The 24566-nt window shown below is 42.1% G+C and overlaps 1 protein-coding gene across 11 annotated transcripts in view; it reads left to right on the forward strand.

Annotated features, from left to right (window-relative positions):
- anks1b (ankyrin repeat and sterile alpha motif domain containing 1B) overlaps positions 1-24566 on the forward strand; it is a 766097-nt gene that overhangs the window by 235958 nt on the left and 505573 nt on the right. For all 11 annotated transcript variants that reach the window (XM_048554436.2, XM_048554438.2, XM_048554441.2 and 8 more), the window contains one exon: positions 391-547. In XM_048554436.2, the coding sequence (XP_048410393.2) occupies positions 391-547 (157 nt within the window). The remainder of the gene's footprint in view (positions 1-390; positions 548-24566) is intronic.

Below are 24566 nucleotides of genomic sequence, written 5' to 3' on the forward strand. Positions count from 1 at the left end.
TAGCATAAAGCACAGCAGTTCTCGTATCACACATACCTATGCCTTTAACTATTTGGATGATTGACGTTGACACTATTGACATTGTGCCGTCTGGAACATAGCGCCAACATTGTGTTGCATGATCTACATCACTGCCAAGTTGTGTATTACCTACTGCCATGATTACTGTGTTGTGTTGTGCCTACCACTGTACCGGTATTTATCAGGACATATCGACACAACATGCTGGAAATACAGAACAGCTCAGATGGCACCTACCCAAAGAGAAACACAGTTGATGTTTCAAGTAAATGACATTCTGTTTTAGGTTTTGGTGTCACTTTGACTCTGATACTCTGAATAAGATTCTAGACTAATTCTCTTGTTTATGTTTTGACCCCTATCTTGTAGGGATGTTGTTCTGAAGCTCCTTCAGTATGAAGCCTCCACCAATGTGGCAGATAACAAGGGTTGCTTTCCACTCCATTTGGCTGCTTGGAAGGGCGACATGGATATTGTGAAAATTCTAATCCACCATGGGCCATCCCATTCCCGAGTGAATGAGCAGGTGGGCTCTGAATGTTTGGTGCTTCCTCTTTTCCTTTTAAGTGTATTTTAAGTGCGGATTTGACTGGTGATCTCCTGATTTCACAATCTAATGGACATTAAATACTTGCATTTGATATTTGAAGAAGATCTGTCTTTTCATTTATTGATTTTGAAATTCTGGAATATGGATTAATTTTCTGAAGTACAATAGAATGAAGTACATTTTTAAAACTTGCACAAGAAACTTTTGTAGCTTGCTGTCAACATTTTCCGTAAAGCTCGGTTGCTGGTGCCTGTATATTGAGTACCAGAGGTACTGTGTAGTTCAATATAATGTTTGTACCTTCTAAACATTTTTCTAGTGCAAGACAATGGTTAGTAATTTGAGAGGGTCGTTTCTGTTGATCCTGGGAGTGTGTTGAGTGGAAACATTGTGGCATCAGGCAGCATTAACACACATTTATCCCCAGTCCTCCCCGTCATTCTCTCCGATAAAATAAATCTTAAAACCTGCCTCTCTGAGCAAGTATATGGTCTTGTGCCTTAATATGTCCTTACATGGATTAGTGTTGAACTTTGTTTTGTGATGGGCCCCTGAAAAGTACATTGAAATCTATTATTGGATTAAATGGATAAATGCAAGTTTTTGATGTTTTCACAACACCAACACCTTGTTGTTTGCCCTCCATTGTTGTATCACTGAGCTGACTGATGAAATGTATGGAGAGAGAGGGAATGAGTTGTGTTCTTCAGCAAAGGTAAGCAAAATAAAGTGAGCAAGTGGCTTTTCCGGGATGACATGGCTCTCTTTGTGCTAAGTGTCATTAACTAGCCAGCTCTTGCTCTGTAGGTCCTGCTTGTACATTGAGACATGTATTGCAGCTACAAAAGGTCCACTCTCTCTACGTCTGTTTGGCAGTGGACAATTGTGATAATGTAGGCCAGTGGGCATTGTGGTTTCCTTTTTTCTCTGCCAGCTTGTTGAATTTAGCATTAGAACCGTAATGAAAAACTGGAGTGTGGCTACTGGGCACCAGGTACAATCAACCTGACTCACAATTACAGTGTATGCTTTCACAAGAGCCATGCTGACATGAAACAACAGTGAGTAGATTAATAGCCATTACTTCAGCATCCGAGCCCAATCTTGGGAGGAGCCATGTAGTATTTCATGGAACTAAAGCTATAATTTGTTGTGTGCTGCTACAATCTACGTAATCTCTTGAGCAACTGTATAGGAGGAAGATGTGAAACATCCAGCATGTTGCCTTTCTGCCTGCAGTATGTACAATAGTAGCTTAACTGTTTGCAGTACAAATGAATGTAATTCTAATTCTTCATTCACCAACTGTCCCACACCATGTTTACATCTGTTACTGGTCACCATAGCATCTTCCCTGTCACAGGGCTGAAATAAAAGACATTTCTAAGACAATATTCTTTATTTCTTACGGAACGGTTGGTTTGTTACACAAGGCATGTTCACGCTTGATCATTCTCTTGCTGCTGATTCTTTGAGTTATTTCCATTCCTGATGGTTGTACTCAGAGATGACATTGGTTGTTGCTATGTTGCTTGTGAAAAGCTGCAGACACTCATCAGAGGAGAGATACCTTTTGCACACCTCTGTCCCTAGAAGGCCTGACTTTGGATTGCACCAGCTTGGCATGGGAGGCAGGAGGCCAGGCTGCTGGTGAAGTAGCAATGGTAGGAGGCAGAGCCTGTCATCATGAGAGAGGACAATAGGTTTTGTGTTCCATATGGCTAGCACTCCCCCAGGGTGACCCTTCAGAAATCTGAGCAAGCTGCTGCTGGATGGATTGCTGGTATGGGGCTGCAAGCCCTTTAGGGCCCTGATAGCCAGGGTGATGACAACAGCAGTTAGAGTTTGCATGATAACAAGCTGAGCTTTTGTGACTTCAATTGCAGGACTGGACTGTTGTGTGACTTCTACTGTGTGTTGCGCTGTGATTTGAGACATTGACTCTGAGGCACTGGTTCATTATGTAGCAGAGCTGTGAGATTTGGGAGACTTGCAACAGTGGAAAGTGTGAGGGTCCAGTGAAGTATGAGTGATAGATCATAGCTCTTGTTGGTAAATGCATGAGGGAGTGTGAGAGTAAGGAGTCACTTGGTGGGGGTGGGGCGGCGGGGGTGGGGGGGGCGGTGATATTGGTGGATGAATTCATTGGCCATGACCACTTAGGTGATGGAATTGAACTTCTTGTGACACTGTATTTGAGTCCTTTGAGCTATCTGCTCTGACTTTCTTTTCCAGTGTTTGAGAAGCCTCCTTATTCCCTGTGGATCAAAGACCTCTTTCCTTCCAGCCACTTCCTGCACTAAGGCTGTGTTGCAGAACCCTGGAGCCCACTTCATGCCTTTCCCAGAGTGAGGTCATTGACTTCCACCATCTCTTTCTGGAAAGTGTGCATCCGCTTTAAGTGCTGCAGGCCAGCCTGAACTTCAAGTTAGCCTTTCGGGATTTGTGACCCCCCGGCTTGTACATAATAATCATGGACGTTAGCAGACATCAGAATTTACTCCTGCCTGCATCAGAAGGGGCTGTCATGTCTCGATCCCAAACTGCAATCCCTGTGCCTATTTTGGTGGGCAGTAGTGCTATTGACTGTTGCCACAATGAAGTTTAAGCTTCTGTTATTATCTTGCTTGAAATTTTGTTTCATCACCTTGAAATTTGCTGAATCTGTTTTTGTTTTGTTGAGGAGGTTTCAATCCATCCCCTACACTGATGCCAGGAATGTCGAACTTAGTAAAGTAATCATACGCCATTAATACATTGTACATTGAATTCAATCTACTGGTCAGGAAATTGATATAACACTGCATTCATCAATTGCACATTTAATGGGAGGACAAGTTTAAACCACATGTGACCTCTGCACGAGAGATTTAGTCGCTTTGGTTCAATAGCAAACTGACATCAGCTTTTCAATGTTTGTATGCTAGATGGTGGAAAGTTAGCCCTTCACTTAATTTCTAACTGTTGAAATACTAGCACTGGTCGCAGAGGAAAGCAGGTACAGTGGTTTCCTTAGAATTCTTAAATTTCAATAGTTATCCTGGAACTAATTTTATAACTTTTTTTCCCTTAATTATTCTTGTTCATTTTTAACTCTCCATAGTTTTGACTATAGCCCTCAATCTTATGTATTCTTCGCCGTTTCCGATATTGTTCCTTGCACAGTCTCCGTTTGTCAACTTGCTTCTTGTTGTCATTCTTTCTCTGCCATACCAGCCAACACCTCTCCCCATAAAGTTCATTTCTCCCGTGGCTTCTGATTTCCCTTCGTTTTGCACAAAATGTAGTATTGTATGCCAGAGCTGCTGTTGTTTGCAATAAATTTTTCACATCAGTGTTCAGACAGAAGAAGAGACTTGCAGCTATATGGTGCCCCATTGCACCTCTCAGTAACATTCTAGAGTTGACTCTTTACATTTAATTAATCTGAAAGTTACTGACACCAATATAGTGTGTAATATATTAACAGCAAGATCACAGAAATCAATGAGGTTGTTGGGATATCTCTTTCTGGCATGATAATGTTAGTGACACTTTTGTGTCCATTAGTCAAGAGATATGCAGAATGGCACCATAAACTATGATTAAGATTGCTACGGGGATTTACAGCTTCTCAAAAGAAATTTGAAATTGCTGTGACTGACCTAAAACACACGTGACAAGGCTTCATGTTTTAAGACTTTTACTGGAGCAGGAGACAAAAATCAACAAGGACCAAGCACATTAAACTAAAGAAAAGACTTAGTAATGTGACTGAAAACCTCATGTCATATTATACATCAAACTGCATTCTCTGTAGAATTGTACTATTTTTGCAGGACTCGGTGCAAAGTTAAACCAAGCCTTCTACAGGCTCCCTTTTTGCCATTTTACTGAGTGCGCATAACATCTCCTGTCCTTGGAAAGTAGCTTCCTGCAGTCTTCTAAAAGATCCTGAACTGACTTCCAGTGATAAGACCCACTTCCAATGCCCTTAAATTTGCGCAGGTTCCATTGCCACAGGACTTCCTTTCTGTCCATTGTTTCTACAAGTCTGACAGGGCTAAGTGTCTTTCTCTTTGGCTCTAGGTATTAAAAAATTGGAACATTCTTCCAGCAGGGCTTGAATTGGGCTGTTGTCCCCATGGCGATCAGGTCAATTGGGCTTTTTGCCCATCAGAACTGGTAGGAGATCACATGCCCCTGCCCACGATACCTTTTACCTCTTCAAAGAATTTGCAGTTTTGACAGTTTGATCCCTCCCTTTGCACTATGTTAGAGTGTCACCCTAGATTATATGTTCAAATCCTGACACAATTTTTAACCCACACCCCTCTGTCTCAGAGAAAACATGGATTACCAAAAAAAATTCATGAGCTGAACCTACTGTTTCGCAGGCCAAAGATGATGGATTATATTGACTGCCAAATTTAAATTACAAATTTAGATTGATCCAAAAGGAGACACTCTGAAACTAACCACCTTATAAAGTCTCACAGGAGTAACACTAGATATAGAGGCTTTCAGCTTAAAATGAGCAAAATCATGTTACTTTCCTCACCCATCTTTGTTTAGAAGTGGTTAGGAATTGAATAATCTGTGCTATATATTGTTTGTCTACAAGTGCTACTTTTTTTAAAGCTTGGAATCAAGCTGCACTGATTTAACTGAGATTTGTTGAGTGACTTTGCCTAAAATGTCTTCATTTACAAAGCAGTCAAACTTGTTGAGTGATTTCCTTTCATCATCCTTTGGCTTCCTTTCAAAAACAAGCGCACCAGAAACTGTTAGCACACCGGCCAATGTGTTGGAAAAAATACATGGCGCTTGAACATTCTGTACTTCTCACCTCAGATTCTCATGAGAGTCGATAAAGGAGCTTTCATTTATTGCAGTGTTAATACACTGTTAAGGGAAATGGAAATCCTACTTGCACATATTTTCTTTTCTCTTTGGAGCTAATTACATTTTTAACCCAACAAAACATTTAACCGAAATGTGACTTTATTTCTGATATTTTGTTTGTAACAAAAACTACATTTTGTGTAACACCAACAATGTTAAAGAACTCCTTGCTTGTGATTTCTGTTGTGCCATCATGTTTAGGAAACGCAAGTTATTTATCGTTATTGATGTGATGTTAATTTTGTATACTGTATCTTTTAATTGAATATCCGTGTCAATCTCACCCGTTTAGTTGTCAATGTTCACGCCAGGTAAAGGTCTGCCATTGATCAATAACTACAACTGTTCTCAATCTTGCAAATACCTTTATATTGTCCAAAATAGAAAGTTGTCATAAACTGTAATCCATCAAACTGCAGCTTGTTTTTAAAATAAATGCCAGATGCATTAAAGACATAGTGAACATGCATGTATTTCCTTCAACTATGGTAGTGTTGTTATCTTGACACAATATGTGGACTGTTAATCATTAAATATCATTCACTAACTTAAGTGCATTGGACCTGGGTTTGAGAGAAAACATATTGGGATGAGAATACGTTTCCACCAGTTGGAGAGACTTGGACCTGAGGACACAGCCAAAGAGTGAAGAGGTGAGGAGGAATTTCTTCAGTCAGAGGGTAGTGAATCTGTGGAACTCATTGTCACAGAGGGCATTGGAGGCCAAGTCATTGAGTGTGTTGAAGACAGAGATAGATAGGCTCTTGGTTAGTAAGGGGATCAAGGATTATGGGGAGATGGCAGGAGAATGGGGTTGACAAACATAGCGACCATGATGGAATGGTAGAGTAGACTCAATGGGCGGATTGGCTCAATTCTCCTCCCGTATCTCATGGTCTTATGGAACCCATAAATGACCGTCACAGTGACCGGATCTGAAAGTAGCCGTGTTCAACAAGAAATTTTTCAATACAACGTCTAAATTAGACAGCCGAAACTGTTGATCATGAGAATCTGAAACTTGGATACAGGCACAAGATGGCAAGTTAGCAACAAAATGCCTTCTAGCCTGGGAACTGTAAATTCTGCTAGAGCTGCTGTTTTAGCCTGGGAAATCTGAGTTTTGCTAGAACTGCATAAATAACGCAGTAATGATAAGATAATGCAGTACTAACCATTCTAGCTGACCTTCAGTAACAAATGTTATGGCGCTATATGGGGAGATAAAAAGTAACCTAAGCACTGTGACATAAGTTGTTTACCAGTTAATACTATTGGGTTATGTAACTGTCAATGAAGCAATGTCAATTGATAATTGTTTGAATACACTATGCGATCACGCCATGTATCCCGCTTTAAGAAAAGCATAAAAATGTCGTTGTATTAAGTCGTGTGTGCAGCTCCTCTGAGGAATACGGAAGTGCTCAACTTCTGTGTTTTCTGGATGATCTGTACACGGCTGATTGAAGAAATAAAGAGCGAAGTTTCGAGGAGCCAGACAGACTGCGAGTGTTCATTGACTGAATCGAGAGACCCCGCCGGGTGTCGAGATTTACAACCACAATCTCAAAGACTATCCAAGGATAACTGAGTATACATTAAAATTTGTCATCTGGAATATTTAGCTCAGCTCTTTATTTAAATCGACATGTTCAAAGATGTTATTACACATCTAAGGAGCAGGTAGGATTTGAACCCAGGCCTTCTAATCTAGACGTTAGAAGATGCATGACCACTGTGCCACATAGACCCTCTTCTGAGACCTTGAGGGGATCTTCCGGTGTCTTTCTGGGATTTCCTGATGACAAGTGTGCACAGAAAAGAGTATCCTCCAAAACGTGTTGCGAAGAAGGAATTGCAATGCCCATATTTATCATCAAAAGATATGTGGAGAAATCTGACAATAGATCATCAAGACTCTTCCTGAAAGATGGATTGTCCACATTGTGGGCCAGCAGCTACTATTCACTAGTCAAAATTCCACTCCTGTGTGTGAGAAGCCATGATTGTAAAGTTTGTGGTTTTGCAGCAGAAACCAGTAACATCAAGGAGACAGACTCCTGTCAGAATGTATTATCGCCTGATCTGTTTCTCGCTCTGCAGTTTCACAAGCCAAGATCTCGTCTTTGTCACAAGTTGGAACATCTCCAGAAATAGAGAATTTAAGTGCCATAGCACCCACTCTGGGGAGTAAGAGTAAAAACAGATTAAACAGTGTGTCTCCAGGAGAACAGCCAGCGTAGTCACAATGCCCACCAGAAATTCAATATCATTGTAAATTCCTTCACATAAGAGCTGTAACTGTTTTTTCTGATCTCTTCCCCCTCCCCATGTCAATCCTACATCATCATCTGTTTGCTCGTAGGTTTGTGTGTATGTTATGGGATGGGTTTTGAACTTTTTAATAAGTCTTGTACTCTTGTAAAAGTAACTCCATAATTTTGGTTGACTCAGAGAGGTCTATTTAGCTTGTTTTCATGTCCTTAATGCATGCTTGTGTACAAATTAAAGTGGGGCAAAAGATGTTATATCAACCTCAGGGCTCAGTAGGGAAGAATTTACTCTGGACTTGGTCATAACAAAATGGACATATCAGAATGAGCAATGAAAGATGGTTAGTCCCGCTAATCGGATCATGCAGCCTGATACTGATATGTTGACTCCCCTACGAGGCAAAAAATGCAAGAGGAAAATTGCAGTGCCCAATCTCAGTAACACTCTGGGAAATTACTTCATAATTACCAAAGGCAGAGGACCAAATTTTTGTAACACGTGAGCCAGATCAACATGCCACAACCAATGAGTGGGTCACATATGATTTAGTAATGAGTTTGGGATGACCTATCAATTCATATTTGCTGCTTTTAAATGCAGAATTATAATACATATCTAACTGCCTAATCTTATGATTCATGCCTGAAGCCAATGATTTGAAAGGAAAACGTTCTTTTTATTGGATGCATGATTTATCATTTAAACATGCAGAAAATTTTGCATTTCTCCCATGATTCAGACAGCCATCCTTACCACATCTGGCCTATGTATGATTCCACAGTGATATCGTTAACTCATAACTGTCCACTGAATCAGCCACTCATTCAAACCATGTTGCTAAGTCTATTAAATGGAAACACTGACAGACCAAGCAGCATTGACCTGGGCATTAGGCAAAGACGCACTAAACTCCAGTGACCCTACAAAGTTCCTTCCACTGGTAAGAGGGGACTTGTATCAAAATTGAGAGAGCTGGTGTGCAGGCGAGTAAAACAACAGTTTGACATAATCATACACAAACAATGATCCTGACTGTCCATCGCTATAATTAGAAAATGTTCTTTCCCACAGTCAGGACAAAATGACTTAAGCCCATGCTATCGTGATGTACAGATAGGACAGGGTTGCCCTGAGACTGCAGTAAGTTTCATAGCTTCAGGTCAAAGGTGGATAAGAAAATATGCTGATTACTACTTGATTTCCTCTTTCAACTGGCAAGTCAGTATTCCTTGATGTTTCGTTCAAACTGGACGAAGCACTGAGAGTATCAATGCCATATAAGGTATCTAAGCTGGGTGGTTTTAATGCTTGTCACCAAAAGGAACTTGTTTGCACCAGTACTAACTCATTTAGCTAGAGATATATCTGCCATACTGGGCCTCTGGAAGATGATGTGAGAAATAACATAAGGATAAAACTTATTTGATCTTCTCTTTACCAATCTACCTGTCACAGATCCATCTATCTATGACAGCACTGTTGACAGTGACTATCTGTTAATCTTTTGTGGAGATGATGACACTTCTACCACACTGTAGATACCCTTCATGATGTGGCAATACCACTGTGTCTGACACCAGCATAGATTCAGAACAGATTGAGAAGCTCTGAACTATAGCCTTGCAGTCCAAAATAGCCCACACTCATCCATTACTGTCAGGTCAAGGGACCAAACCTTATTCAATGAAGGATGTATAAGTAAAGGCATCTGGTGACCAGAAATGAGGCTCTCACTTGCAGCAGCCCCAACAAAGAATGATGTGCATACAAACTACCAGAGAAGGCATGACAGCAGGAAACAATCTTGCAAATGACAGATTATATTTAACTCCTGCATTACTGTCACATCTAGCCATGAGAGCTGGTGAGCGAATAAATGACAGTTGGGAGAAGATTTCATGAATACTGCCACCTTCAGTGATGGGGAGTCCATCGGTTCAGAGCATAATACAAGGCTGAAGTTCCGAGTGGATGATCTGTCACTCCTCACTCCGAGAATGCTTACTTGCACAGATGCTAGTCTTCAACCACTTTTGTCTCTTCCATGTGATATTAAAGAAAAGGCTGAATGCATTCAAAATAGTAGAGGCTAGAAACCTCAACATCATCCAAGCTGCTTGCTCAGTGCTTGTTCTCCAGAACTGTTAAGCCTCAAGCCGAGCTGCAGGACTTCCTCTGGTTAGTTTCCCAAACACCTTCAGCTGCTTCTTCAGTAAACTTCCCTCCATCATCAGGTTAGAAGTGTGGATGTTTGCTAATGCAGAGTGTTCAGTACCATTCAAAACTCCTCAGATAATGTGTCCATGTGCAACTAGACTAGGAAGAATATTCATACCTGGGCAAGATCTGCAATTAACATTTGTTCCATGCAAGTGCCAGGCGATGATTATTCCCAATCAGAAACAACCATTTCCCTCTTTGCATTCATTCAATAGCATCATCATCAAGTTGGCATCATCAGTTCCTTAGGGGTTACCATTGACTAGAAACTGGACCAGTCGTATTAATGCTGTGTTACAGATGCAAATCAGAGGCTTGTAATTCTTTGGTAACTTAGTATCTATGAAGGCGAAGTCACATGCATTCTTCCTCCATTGGGAGCACAAAGTGAGTGCAGCAAGATACTCATGTTTCTTGGATAGCATCTCTCAATCCTTGAGTTTGACCATGTAGGAGAAAGGGAGCCAAACCCTTGGAGATACCGTTTGCCTGCATATTCCCCTTCGAGCCTCATGATTGTATCACCATTCTTTCATTGTAACTGCAACAAGAACTTGGAGTACTCAAAACAGCATCAATCCATTAGAGATCAATAATATTACTCACCACCTCCATCCACATTGTCTTACCAGCAATGGCCACATCCTGTGAATGAATTTTAAAAAGTATGACAAAATGCAAAAGTCATTGCATTTGGGTGCACTGTCGGCATTGTACATATTGCATTACATAATAAAAATATCAAACCACCAGATGACATGCAGCAAAAACCTCCATTCACAACAGTCAAGATGCCATCCGGTGTACACATTCCATGTTCCTCACAAAGACCCCAACTCCATATATACAAAAAACACAAAGTAGCCTTTGTGTATCCACACATTCCAAGCTTTGCACACCAAACAAATTTTAAATCACCCTTCTTGAGAGTTCCAATCCGATCTACACAAATTCCAATCCAACCCTGTATTGTAATCTTATTCCCTGCATACCCAAAAATGCCAACTCCTGGCTGGGCAAAATGCTAATTTTCGCGTACATAAAACATTGCCTGACCTTTGAACACTGCCGTATTTTGGTGCTGTCCAGGACCAGAAGACCATTCCCTGTCTGCAACCATTGGCCATTCTGTCAGCCTAGGAAGTAGAAGCAAGCCCAGATTTTCACAGGAAGAACAACACCTTATTTGCATTTAACTAGCCCCTTTTAAAGTTGTAAAATGTTTTAAGATGTTTCACATTTGTGAGCAAAATTTAATAGTGCCACAATCAGGAGGGATTAGAACAGATGACTTAAATGTTGGTCAAAGAGAGTGGTTTCAAGGAACATATCAAGAAATTTTAAGGAACACCCTAAACATGCCAGTTATTATCATTCTTGAGGCCTGGTTTCAACCCTCAACCAATCCCTGCCCCTGTATACCCTGTTCCTTCCAATCCAGCTCCCAGTAATCATAGTTATTCAGAAGTGCAACAAACAAGATGTAATTTTTCCCTTCCGTGAAGAAGACTGAATTGGGTGACTTGAGTCTAATGTATTTGTCCCCTTCTTGGCATCTCACTATTTAAGTTGTGGATGAGCAGGTTCATTCGAGACCATTTTGACCTGCCACCAATTAAAGCCCTTACATGGTCAATTAAGGGCATCAACTCAACAACTGCCTGGTTACCTGCCTTTCTGACAAATTAGGAAAGTGGCTGGACTCCTGACTGGGAATTTGGGTCAACTTGCCTGTAGGGTTGGGGGAGGGTCTGCAAGCTAGGTGCAGTGTAAGGATTCCAGGTGCAGTGTATAAGCATGGTTGTGAGTCTGCCTGATTGTGTGTGTACAACTTGCAGACTATCAGTCAGCGTGTGCAGTGTCTGTTCCATAACTTGTAAAGTTTTTTACTGTGTTAAAAACACTAATTTATGGAGTTAATAAATTCTGAATAAACAATTGATTATCGTTGATATGTCACACCATCAAATAACAATTACATTATAAAACATCTCGGAGCACTTTTGAGGGAGGCTATAATGCTACATAAATGCTGGTTTGCTTTGTTTGTATTTCATTGAGCCATCATGATTTCTGTCTAAAAGTTCTGAAATAAGACTCAAATTTTTAATATTACTATTCTAAAAGAGTTTTTTAAACCTGCACACTTAAGAAACAAATTTCACATATGATAATCTGAAAACAAGGCAAAATATTTAAGGTCAGATGTAAACATGATTTTAACTGAACCCAAACTTCAATATCAGAAACTCAGTATTCTTTCAGAATCTTAGAGTAGTAAACGGAAATTTGTTTTTGTTCCCCAATTTCATGCCTCAAGTCTTCAATCAAAAATTATAGTTCTTGGGATATTGGAATAATATTGAGCTAAAACACTGTATGCCTTCTTAACAGCCCTGTCAACCTGGGTGGCAACTTTCAAGGATCTGTGTACTTGGACACTGAGATCTCTCTGCTCATCTACACTACCAAGAATCTTACCATTAGCCCAGTACTTTGCCTTCCTATTTTGTTTAAATAGCTGAATTTAAGTTTCCCAGTTGTATTGGTGGGATTTCAACTCGTTACTGCATCAATAGTCAAGACCTTAGAGTCAGTAAGCCACTACAGTAATCCAGTCATGGCACCACAATGCTACCATACTCGGTGATCTTCAGAATAAAACATTTTACAACCTAATTTTGCTTTGAAGTCAGGTGTCCATGTGCAGTCAATGAGTAACCAAAACATGGGATTACTACCTTAAAATGCTGTGTATTGGCACACTTTTCCTGTTACATAAATTCATGTTGTCTTGCCTTTACCATATATTTTCTGTCAGCTTTCGTTGCCATTATAAATCCCCATGTCCACACTTGATTTATAAATGCATAACTTTGAAATGAGACCTGAAATAAATCCTTCTGCCCAGTCTACTTCCCTGGTCTAGGAATAAGGAATTTGCAATCTCTGAAAGCACATACTCCAGGATGTCAATCCAGTGTTGAATACATTTGACAAATGACTTTTCCAATGCAGTATGCAGCAGTCTTTTCAGGTGGGGTATGAAGCTTTGGGAGCAAAGAAAGCTATTGTGTGCATTTTTAATTGAGAGAAAGCCCAATTTCCTAGCTTCGAGCTGGGAACAACATGTGATTGCAGTCCTGCCAAGGAGAACTGCTGTGCAGCATGGATCAAAGTTTACGCTGGATCAGACCTATCTCCTCTCATCTCACCACTAATGGCTTTTCCAGAGAGTAGTGTGTTCCCTTACTTTACTTCAGGACAAGTTTATCAACACAATAGTTGAAATCATAAGAGTGACACTCCCATCCACCACACCAGTTTCTGGGCTGTGGACAGATGTGAAAACGATTAATATTTTGGATGGCTCCCCAGGGTAATCCAACACATAACCTATTCGAACTGGGTGTAGCCTGTGTCCCTAAACTGCTCTGTTCTGCAGGAATCCAGTCTACTAAAAGACTCTTTTGTTGTTGAACTAACATATTACAAACAAGTACCTTGTTATCCATGTTCTTTGCTTGTATTTCCCAAAACTAATTGATATGAAAGAAATCATATTATGCACATTTTAAAATGCCTTATTTTATACAGTTAAACTCCTTTCCACTGTTCAGAATTGATTTTTAACTAAGCTGCAGAAACAGATTGCTTTTACAGTAATTCTGTCCAAAACCTTTCCACAAACTTAATTGTAACATTTGTATTATGATGGAGGAATTTGGAGAAACAAAATCTTTATTCTCCATGAGCATGTGATTTTACAACCATCTGGTCAGTCTGTCTGTGCTCACATGTTTAGTCAAGATTGTGCTGAAACTTTGCTATTTTATTCTGTTATTTTAAGTCCTTTTCAAAAGGGAGGTCTTGGCACAGTGGTATGGTCAATGCATAGTGACCCAAGTAATATGCTAGGGACCTGCTTATGAATCGTACCACAACAGATGGTGAATTTTGATGCTTCCAATTTAAAACATCGGAAATTAAAAGAATAATGATGACCATAAAACCATTGTTGACTGTCATTAAAGCCCATCTGGTTCGCTAATGTCCTGTAGGGAAGGAAATCTGTCATCGTTGGCTGGGGCTATGTATAACTCCAGACACACAGCATTGTGATTGACACTTAACTGCCTTTTGAAATGACTTAGACTCATTTGTATCAACTCTTTAAAAAGTCTCAGACTAAAAAGGAATGAAACCAGATGGACCATCTGGCATTGAATAAGGCAACAGAAACAACAGTGGCCTGTCAACTGTGCTACAGTTTGGCTGCAGACATTATACTGCAGTTGTGCAAAACCTTAGTTAGACCCCATGTAGATTTTTATGAGCAGATCTGGGCACCACACTTTAAGAAGGATGTTTTTGGCCATGGAGGGAGTGCAATGCAGATTTACAAGGATGATACCTGGACTTCAGGGTTATATTATGAGGGCAGATTAGAATAATTAGACATTTATTCTCTTGAATTTAGAAGGTTAAGGGTGACCTTATCAAGGTTTTCATGATATTAACAGGGAAAAACTTTAGATAAACTATTTTCTCTGGTTGAAGATTCTAGAACCGGGCACAGTCTAAGAATCGGGGCCAGGCCATTCAGGAAATATGCTAGAAAGCACTTATACATGCAAAGAATAGTGGAGGTTTGAAAATCTCTTCCTCAAACACCACTTAATGCCAGTTCACTTGTTAAAATTATAACTAAGCTGGCCAAACTTTCGTGAAGAGAGTGTATTAAAGGATATGTGCCCAAGGCAGGCAAATGGAGTTATGCCAGAGGTCAGCCATGGTCTTATTGAATATTGGAGCAGGCTTGTGGGACTGAATGGCCTATTCCTGTTCCTAAGTAACCCTGCAAAGTCCCCTGTACCCCAGCATTGAATTCATTGAGTCAAATATCGCGAGGAAATCTTCTGGTTACCAGATAGCCTCCGACCTGACTTCAGTTAATCAATGTTAAATAGCACTTGGAGGAAACACTGGGCGTGGTAAGGCTGCAGAATTTATTCTGGGTGGGAAACTTCAATGTCTATTACAAGGAGTGTCTCAGCAGCAACACTACTGATTAGAAGATAATAAAATGTGAGGCTGGATGAACACAGCAGGCCCAGCAGCATCTCAGGAGCACAAAAGCTGACGTTTCGGGCCTAGACCATTCATCAGAGCCCGAAACGTCAGCTTTTGTGCTCCTGAGATGCTGCTGGGCCTGCTGTGTTCATCCACCCTCACGTTTTATTATCTTGGATTCTCCAGCATCTGCAGTTCCCATTATCACTCACACTACTGATTAGGTTGGGTCCGAAAGGACAATGTTGCTAGACTGGCCCTGTGGTGAGAGATGTGGAAACCAACGAGAGAAATACTTCCTTGACCTTATTCTCAGCAGTCAACCTGTTGCAGATGCATTTGTCCATGGCAGAATTGGTAACAGTGACCATCGCACAGTCCTTGCAGACTTAAGTATTGCGAACACATTGAAGACACCTTCCATCATTTTATGTGGTGCCATCACTGTGCTCAATCGGATAAATTTCAAACAGATCCAGCAATTCAAAAATGGCCATGATGAGGCAGTGTGCAGAATTGTCCTCCAACACAATCTAGAGCCTCACAGCCCAATATATCTTCCCCTCAACCATCACCACCAAGCCAGGGGATCAACCTGAATTCAATGGAGATTGCAGGTTAATGCCAGTAGCAGCACCAGACATACCTGAAAATGAGGTGTCAACCTGGTGAAGTTACAACACAGAGATAACAAGGTATAGAGCTGGATGAATACAGCAGGCCAAGCAGCATCAGAGGAGCAGGAACGCTGACGTTTCGGGCCTAGACCCTTCTTCAGAAATGGGGGAGGGGAAGGGGGTTCTGAAATAAATAGGAAGAGACAGGGAGGTGGAAAGAAGATGGATAGAGGAGAAGATAGGTGGAGAGGAGACAGACAGGTTAAAGAGGCAGGGATGAAGCCAGTAAAGGTGAGTGTAGGTGGGGAGTTAGGGAGGAGATAGGTCAGCCCAGGGAGGACAGACAGGTCAAGGAGGTGGGATGATGCTATAGGTAGGATTTGGGGGGGGTGCTTGAGGTGGGTGGAGGGGATAGGTGGGAGGAAGGGCAGGTTAGGAAGGCGGGGACAAGTGGGGTTGGTTTTGGGATGCGGTAGGGGGGAGGGGAGATTTTGAAGCTTGTGAAGTCCACATTGATACCATTGGGCTGCAGGGTTCCCAAGTGAAGTACGAGGTTGTGTTCCTGCAACCTTCAGGTGGCATTGTTGTGGCACTACAGGAGGCCCAGGATGGACATGTTGTCTGAGGAATGGGAGGAGGAGTTGAGATGATTCGCAGCTGGGAGGTGCAGTTGTTTCGTTCAAACCGAGCATAGGTGTTCTGCAAAGCGGTCCCCAAGCCGCCACTTGGTTTCCCCCATGAAGAGGAGGCCACGATGGGAACAGCAGATGCAGTACACCACATTAGCATGACAAGAGAGTCATGGACAAAGTGGTTCCTCCGGAAAGCAGATAAGGGTGGGGAGGAAATATTGTCTTTGGTGGTGGGGTCGCATTGCAGATGGAGGAAGTGTTGGAGGATGTTGCCTTGGATCCGGACATTGTTGGGGTGATACTTGAGGACGTGGGAGATTCTGTTTTGTTTGTTATTGCGGGGAAGAGATGTGAGGGTTGAGTTGCAGGAAATGTGGAAAAACACGGCTGAGGGCGTTCTCGACCACTGAGTTGGGTGGTTGGGGCGGGTCGGAGGAGTTGCGGTCCTTGAAAAACGAGGACGTCTGAGATTTTCAGGAGTGGAATCCCTCATCCTGGAAGCAGAAACTCCCCACTTACACTCACCTTTACTGGCTCCATCCTCGCCTCTTTGACCTGTCTGTCTCCTCTCCACCTATCTTCTCTATCTATCTTCTACCTGCCTCCCCCTCTCTCCCTATTTATTTCAGAACCCCCTTCCGCTCCCCCATTTCTGAAGAAGGGTCTAGGCCCGAAACATCAGCTTTCCTGCTCCTCTGATGCTGCTTGTCCTGCTGTGTTCACCCAGCTCTACACCTCTTTCCCCAGATTCTCCAGCATCTGCAGTTCCTACTATCTCTGGGCCACATTGTAGTCATTTTTGCTTCTGTGTTTATAAGAATTTGAGTGAATGAGTTCCACTTGTAGTAGTTTTCAACGGATAGTTATACTGAAAACCTAACTGTGTGGCTTCTATATGCAATAATCGGAAGTTGAGAGTTATAACTGGTTTGTTTTTTGCAAAGAGGAGGCTTGAGCCAGAAATTTCTCTGCACAGCTTGCAAAAATTCAGATTTTTACTCATGGAAACTCAGGCTCAGTAACTTTGCTTGCAGGGCATGCTAAGTTGTTGTTTTTGTAAATGCACTGGATGAATGCAAATCTTATTTACAAACAGTTTGCCAGGATTAAACTTCTTTTTAAATTCACTGAAAGGAGTTGAGCATCGTGGCTAGGCCAGCACTTATTAACAATCCCTAACTGCTCTTGAGGTGGTGCCAAGTTGCCTCTTAAACTGCCACAGTCCATTTGGTGTAGGTGCAGTCACAAAGCCATGAGGAAGAGACATCCAGGATTTTCATCCAGCGATGTATTTCCAAAGAACTGGGACATATTTCCAAGTTTGGATGCTGAGTAGCTTGGAGGGGAACTGGCAGGTGTTGGTGTTCCCATGTATTTATTGCCCTTGTCTGTCCAGAAGTGGTCATGGGTCTGGAAGCCACTGTTTTAGAAGCGTGAGTGAATTTCTGCCATGCATCTTCGAGATGAAGGGCATTCCTGCGTCTGAGTGGAGGAAATGGATGTTTTACAGAGAAGTGGTGCCAATCAAGTGGGCTGCTTTATCCTGGATGGTGTCAAGCTTCTTGAGCATTGTTTAAGCCGCACCCATCCAGGCACGAGGGCAGCATTCCATCAGCATCCTGACTCATGCCTTGTCGATGGTGGGCAGGCTTTGGGAGCCCAGAGGCAAATTAGCAGCAGCATGATTCCCAACCTCTGACTTGCTGTTTTGGCCACAATACTTAAATGGCTTGTCAGGTCAATGGCAACCCCCAGTGAAGAATACCACAATGATAATCCCATTGAATGTCAAGGGGAATGGTTAGGCTCTCTTGTAGACGATGAGTACTTGGCACCTGTGAGGCACAATTTTAGTTGTCACTTGTTGGCCCTAGTTTGGATGTTGTCCAGGTCTTACTACATTTGAACTTGAACTGTTTCAGTAACTGAGTCATGAATGATGCTGAATATTGTGCAATCATTGAAAAACATCCCCATTTCTGACTTTATGATGGAGGGAAGGTCATTGATGAAGCAGCTGAAGATATTTGGGCCTCACCTGAGGAACTCCTACAGCGGAGATAACTAACCCCCAACAACTATAAGCATCTTCCAATGTGCCAGGTATGACTCCAACCAGTTGGGAGTTTTTCTTGATATCCATTCACTCTACTTTTGTTGGGCTCTGATTACAAACTCTATTGAATTCATCCTTGATGTCACGGGCAGTCACTCTCACCTCATCTTTGGGGTTGGCGTTTCTGTCCATATTTGAACAAAGGCTGTAATCAGGTCAGGATTTGAGTGGCCCTAGCAGAACCCAAGCTGGGTGTCAACAGGTAGGTTATTGCCAAGCATTTGCTGCTAGATAGCACTGTTGACGACTCCATTAATCACGTCACTGATGATTGAGAGTGGTAAATTAGTCAGGTTGGATTTGTCCTGCTGTTTGTAGATAGTACATTCCTGACAATTTTCCACATTGTCAGAAAAATGCCAGAGTTGTAGCTGTGTTAGAACAGTTTGGCTCATGAAGTGGCAAGTTCTAGAGCATAAGTCATCAGTGCAATTTCTGGAATGTTATCAGCACCCACAACCTCTGCAGAATCGAATGCCTCCAGCTCTTTCTTGACAATAATGTGGACTGAATCAAGTTGGCCTTAAACTGACTGCCTAAGGATCTCTGGAGGAGGCCGAGATGGATCATTTACTTGGCACTTCTGGCTGAAAATTACTTCAAATGTTTCAGCCTTATCTTTTGCACTGATGTTTTGGGCTCTTCCATCATTCAGGATGGGGATATTTGTCGAGCCTCGTCTTCTAATGTGTTGTTTAATTGTCCATCACCTCCACAACTGGGTGTAACAGGATTGCAGAGCTTAGATCTGATCTCTTGATTGCTGAATGGGTTCACTCTCTCTGTCATTTGTTGCTTATCTTGTTTGGCATGCAAGCAGCCCTGTGCTGTAGCTTCAGAAATAGCAGGAACTGCAGATGCTGGAGAATCTGAGATAACAAAGTGTAAAGCTGGATGAACACAGGAGGCCAAGCAACATCAGAGGAGCAGGAAAGCTGATGTTTCAGGCCTACATCCTCCTTCAGAAATGGGAGAGGGGAAGGGGGTTCTGAAATAAATAGGGAGAGAGGGGGAGGCGGATTGAAGATGGATAGAGGAGAAGATAGGTGGAGAGGAGACGGACAGGTCAAAGAGGTGGGGATGGAGCCAGTAAAGGTGAGTGTAGGTGGGGAGTTAGGGAGGAGATAGGTCAGTCCAGGGAGGATGGACAGGTCAAGGGGGCAGGGTGAGGTTAGTAGGTAGGAGATGGGGGTGGGGCTTGAGGTGGGAGGAGGGTATAGGTGGGAGGAAGGACAGTTTAGGGAGGCAGGGACGATCTGTGTTGGTTTTGGGATACGGTAGGGGGAGGGGAGATTTTGAAGCTTGTGAAGTCCACATTGATACCATTGGGCTGCAGGGCTCCCAAGCAGAATATGAATTGCTGTTCCTGCAACTTTTAGGTGGCATCATTGTGGCACTGCAGGAGGCCCAGGATGGAGATGTTGTCTGAGGAATGGGAGGGAGAGTTGAAATGGTTCACGACTGGGAGGTGCAGCTGTTTAGTGCGAAATGAGCGTAGGTGTTCTGCAAAGTGGACCCAAGCCTCCGCATGATTTCCCAATGTAGAGAAGGCCACAAGGGGAACAGCAGAATGCGTATACCACATTAGCAGATGTGCATTTCCTGCAACTCATCTCTCACATCCCCTCCCCGCAATAACAACCAATACAGAATCCCCCTCTTGCTCACATACCACCCCACCAAACTCTGGATCCAATGCATCATCCACTGACCCTTCTGCCATCTACAATCTGACCCCACCACGAAAGTCCCCACCCTTATCTGCTTTCTGGAGGGACCACTTGCTCCGTTCCTTGTCCGCTCCACACTCCCCTCCAGACCCACCACACCCAGCACTTTTCCCTGCAACTGCAAGAAGTGCTATAGCTGCCCCACACCTACCCCCCCCCCCCCCCACCCCATCCCTGGCCCCAAGAAGACCTTGCACATCAAAAAGACCTGCACATCTGCTAACATGGTATACTGCATCCGCTGTTCCCATTGTGGCCTCCTCTATGTCAGAGAAACCAGGCGGAGGCTTGGGGACCGCTTTGCGGAACACCTACACTCGGTTTGCACGAAACAACTGCACCTCCCAGTCGCGAACCGTCTCAACTACCCCTCCCATTCCTCAGACAACATGTCCAGCCTGGGCCTCCTGCAGTGCCATGACGATGCCGCCTGAGGGTTGCAGGAACACAACATCATATTTCACTTGGGAACCCTGCAGCCCAATGGCATCAATGTGGACTTCACAAGCTTCAAAATCTCCCCTCCCCACTACCGCATCCCAAAACCAGCACAGCTTGTCCCCGCCTCCCTAACCTGTCTTTCCTCCCACCTATCCCCTCCTCCCATCTCAAACCCACCCCCCCCCCAACTCATACCTATAGCCCCATCCCACCTCCTTGACCTGTCCTCCCTGGACTGAGCTATCCCCTCCCTGACTCCCCAACTACACTCACCTTTACTGGCTCCACCCCCATCTCTTTGACCTGTCTGTCTCCTCGCACCCTATTTTCTCCTCTATCCATCTTCTATCCGCCTCCCCCACTCTTCCTATTTATTTCAGAACCCCCTTCCTCTCCCCCATTTCTGAAGAAGGGTCCAGGCCTGAAACATCAGCTTTCCTGCTTTTCTGATGTTGATTAGCCTGCTGTGTTCATCCAGTTCTACACCTTGTTATCCCATACAATGTGGTCCCTTCTATTCAGAAGGTTAAATGATGGGGTTGAGGACAATTTCAATCCTCCTGCAGCTTTGTGCCCAAAGTGAATGGATGTTGTCAAGACGATAAATAGACTTAGTGCCAACCTCCAGCCTCATGTCTAACCTCAGCTGTTAATCAAGACAGACAGTGATCCCGCTGGAAACAAGCAGGAGTTCCATTACCTATTGCAAGTTTTGGACCAGTCGCACTCCTGAGTTCCTGAATAAATTTTTAACCTTCAGTGATAAATTAGTCCATTTTTTGTTGGGCAACAAAAGGTCAAATCAACATGCTTCAGTGGAAGTTCAAGGGACACCTGGGAGCAAGAGTATTGGTAAATTTTATGATTTATCAATTTAAAAACTTTGGAACCACCTGAATTGTCTTCCGTGTCTCAGTCCAGTTCGACCCTCCACCCTCTGCCCTCCACCTTCCCCCCACTAAGTGTCTCACAGCAAGGCCAAGCTCAGTGTGCATGCTATCAAGAATTCTTGCCCTTCAATTGGGGAAAATTGGCTATCAAAATATGGGTGTCTCCCTTTAAAAGTACTTTGCCGTGTTACCCATCAAAACAGTAATGCTCCTTAATTAATGTTAAGAATCTGTTGCGATCAGACCCCAAGCTGCCTTATATGTTGAAGACCAAATTTATGCCTATGCGTGTATGATGAAAGAATTCCACCCATCAAAATAAACAGTTTGAGGAGCATGTGAAACAATATTGACTCGTTAATTGGTGCAGAAAGTGAGAATCCCTTTATAGCCCCTTTATTACCATCTGCTCTTGGCATGTGTTGGAATGATTTACAAGTTAGCACTGAATGCGGTTAATACTGTTTGGCCACAGCATGAACATTCCTGCTTGCAGGCTAAGTCAAAGTTTGGATAAACTTCTATCCCTGAATCTAAGCTCAGGACAGATGGCGTATCAGGTATGTATAATCAATATGATTCTTACTCCAGGGCCAACAGAGGAACTCCAATTTATCTCTCAGCTCTTTTAAAAATATTATTATTAATGGTTCATCAGCTTGTTGTTAATAACCAGCTGAAACTTTAATTTCTTACAACTCATTTAACATCTCCCCCTTTTCAATCCCTTGACATGTTTCAGGCCCAAGTTTCTCCAGTGGGATGTTGCACTACTATGGACTCTGATTTTAGCTCAAAGAATGAGTGTGATTCAAGCCTGGTGACATGTTGACCTTACTTTGGCTGTTACTCACATTGGGTATCCTTCAGATCCCTCTGAAATTCTTATCTAATGTGGTAGCAGTGTTCCATTTGCTCGAAGAAGAGATATTGCAAATAGTCCCGTAATACACAATGTGAAAAGTACTTCTGTTTCAAAGACACATATTGCTTTAGACTTTATATGGATGACATTGGATTTCTCAAAATGAAATAAATTTTTGCCTTTTCCTGCTCTAAAATATCAAGTACTTTATTTATCAAGTTGCAATTTGCCTGTCAGTAAGAAAAATACATCAATTGTTAATGGCTAAAATCAAATCAAAAATCAGTGGAACGATATTAAATGTATTCAAGGCACAACCTTGTGCCTTTCTGAAAAAGAATTAACTTTCTTTTTGCAATCTCTTGGAATAATATCATAGTCCAGATCTTTCATGATGTATATTTGGTATTTTATACCCTTTGCAAGTTAGGTTTCCTAGTTCCTGTGTCTGCCTTTAAGAATGTAGACATTAGGAAGATAGAAAATGAAGAAGCCCATTCAGACCTTCAGCCTGTTGCACCATTCATTTTGATCACAGCTAATCTACATCATAATTCCATTTATCCACCTTTGTTCCACTTCCTTAAGTAACTATACTTCACCTAAATTTAACAAACTTCATTTGAAGTTCTTAAATGATCTAGCTTCAACAGCCAAGTTATATTGTATTACAAATCAAGAGACCGAACGACCATTTTGATAGGCATTGGCAAATTATTGCTAGCACATTCTCAGACTGTGGTTGATAACTCGTTTCAATTTTTGAGTGAGAATGTTGTAAAATGGCAAGCTCAGGATTTTAGTGAAAAAAAAACTATCCAACTGAATATCACAAACTGATCTCTTGTTTTAGTAATAAGAGAAAACAAACTGGCCCATACCCTGCTCTAGTTCACTGCTATCTTCTCTCTTAAAGGTTTGCTTTCAGTTCTCAATTTATTGTGACAACATCTATTCAAGCTACCTACTCCCACCAAAATAATTGGTGGAAAGGTTTAATGTAAAATGCCATTTGTAGTATTTGTTTAAAAACAGCAGTAACATTGGTATTTTCTGTTTGTGACTAATTGATTTTATTAGATGGACTGTCATGGAAAATTCCACAGCAATGGGCCTTGTAATTGTTTGTTGGAAGAGTTTACTGTAGCTGTGCTGAAACTGAATTTTACAAATACTGGAGTGCATGTTCGCTCCTTGCAAATACTTGAATGTTATTTTTGCTCTCAGCCTCTCAGTCATTCCAAGTCAATTTCCGCTGAGCAAGGTTTAGCGGCATTTTAAAAATATTTGAAGTAAAGATTCACCGATGCAGCGATAATTCACATAATGAGCTATAATAAAAAGGGTAGCAACCTCCTGGAGTAAGCTTCATGAAAGTTAGGTACTTGGTTTGAGACGTGACTAATCTCTTTGTCCAATTCAATGAGTGAATCTGAAAACAGCCTTTTGGAGTACTCTCGGAGCAGCTTATTTCCTGAGTAGGTTTGTTCTAATGCCATCAGCCTAATGGATTCTTTGAAGCATCCTTGTTCTTGAGGATCACTGAGAAGTTTAACTTCCATCAGGCAGTCAAAAAGCGAATTCGCGTTTTCCAGCTTGCCTGAGTTTGCCTTCCACTGGCTGGTTGCTATCAGCTGGAGTTTTATTTTTATTAAAAATGCAAAAAGTAAAATAATTGCTGTGTGATCAAATTTGTGGGATGTATTTTTCTTCATATTTTGCAAATTATGTAATCAGTTTACTTTTAAATGAGAAATCATTTTATGCTTTTGTTCCAAAAAATTCACAATCTGAATGCTTTTTGAAAAGAAGCACTCCTGCCCCTCTATACACATTACTTAGAAACATAGGCAAGTAAATGACCAGAATAAACAGCAAATAAATTCCTAGAAAATATTATATCCCATGTCATCTGTTATATTCCCCTATCGTTTTTTTTCTCTAAATACTTATGCAGGCTTTGATATAAGAGCATTCTCTGTTGTAGGTATCGTAGTTGCATTCTTATGGGTAGGGTATACAAACGGAGGGTATTGATTGATTAAGTTTCTTGAGGCACATATAGAGAGACACTAAAGCAGAGTTTTTTGAAAAGCAGGAGAATAGGTGTGTTAGGCATCAATTAATTTGCTGTGTCCACCACTGAGACAGTGCTGCTGTACTGCACTCCATTCAGCTTGTAAAGAGCTGTCTGGCTAGCCTCTTGGCCTGCCCCAGATCTTGACAGTGACTACCTGCCAATCAGAGGCCAGC

The sequence above is a fragment of the Stegostoma tigrinum genome, chromosome 25 (assembly GCF_030684315.1).
Source record: "Stegostoma tigrinum isolate sSteTig4 chromosome 25, sSteTig4.hap1, whole genome shotgun sequence".
Classification (NCBI taxonomy): Eukaryota; Metazoa; Chordata; class Chondrichthyes; order Orectolobiformes; family Stegostomatidae; genus Stegostoma; species Stegostoma tigrinum.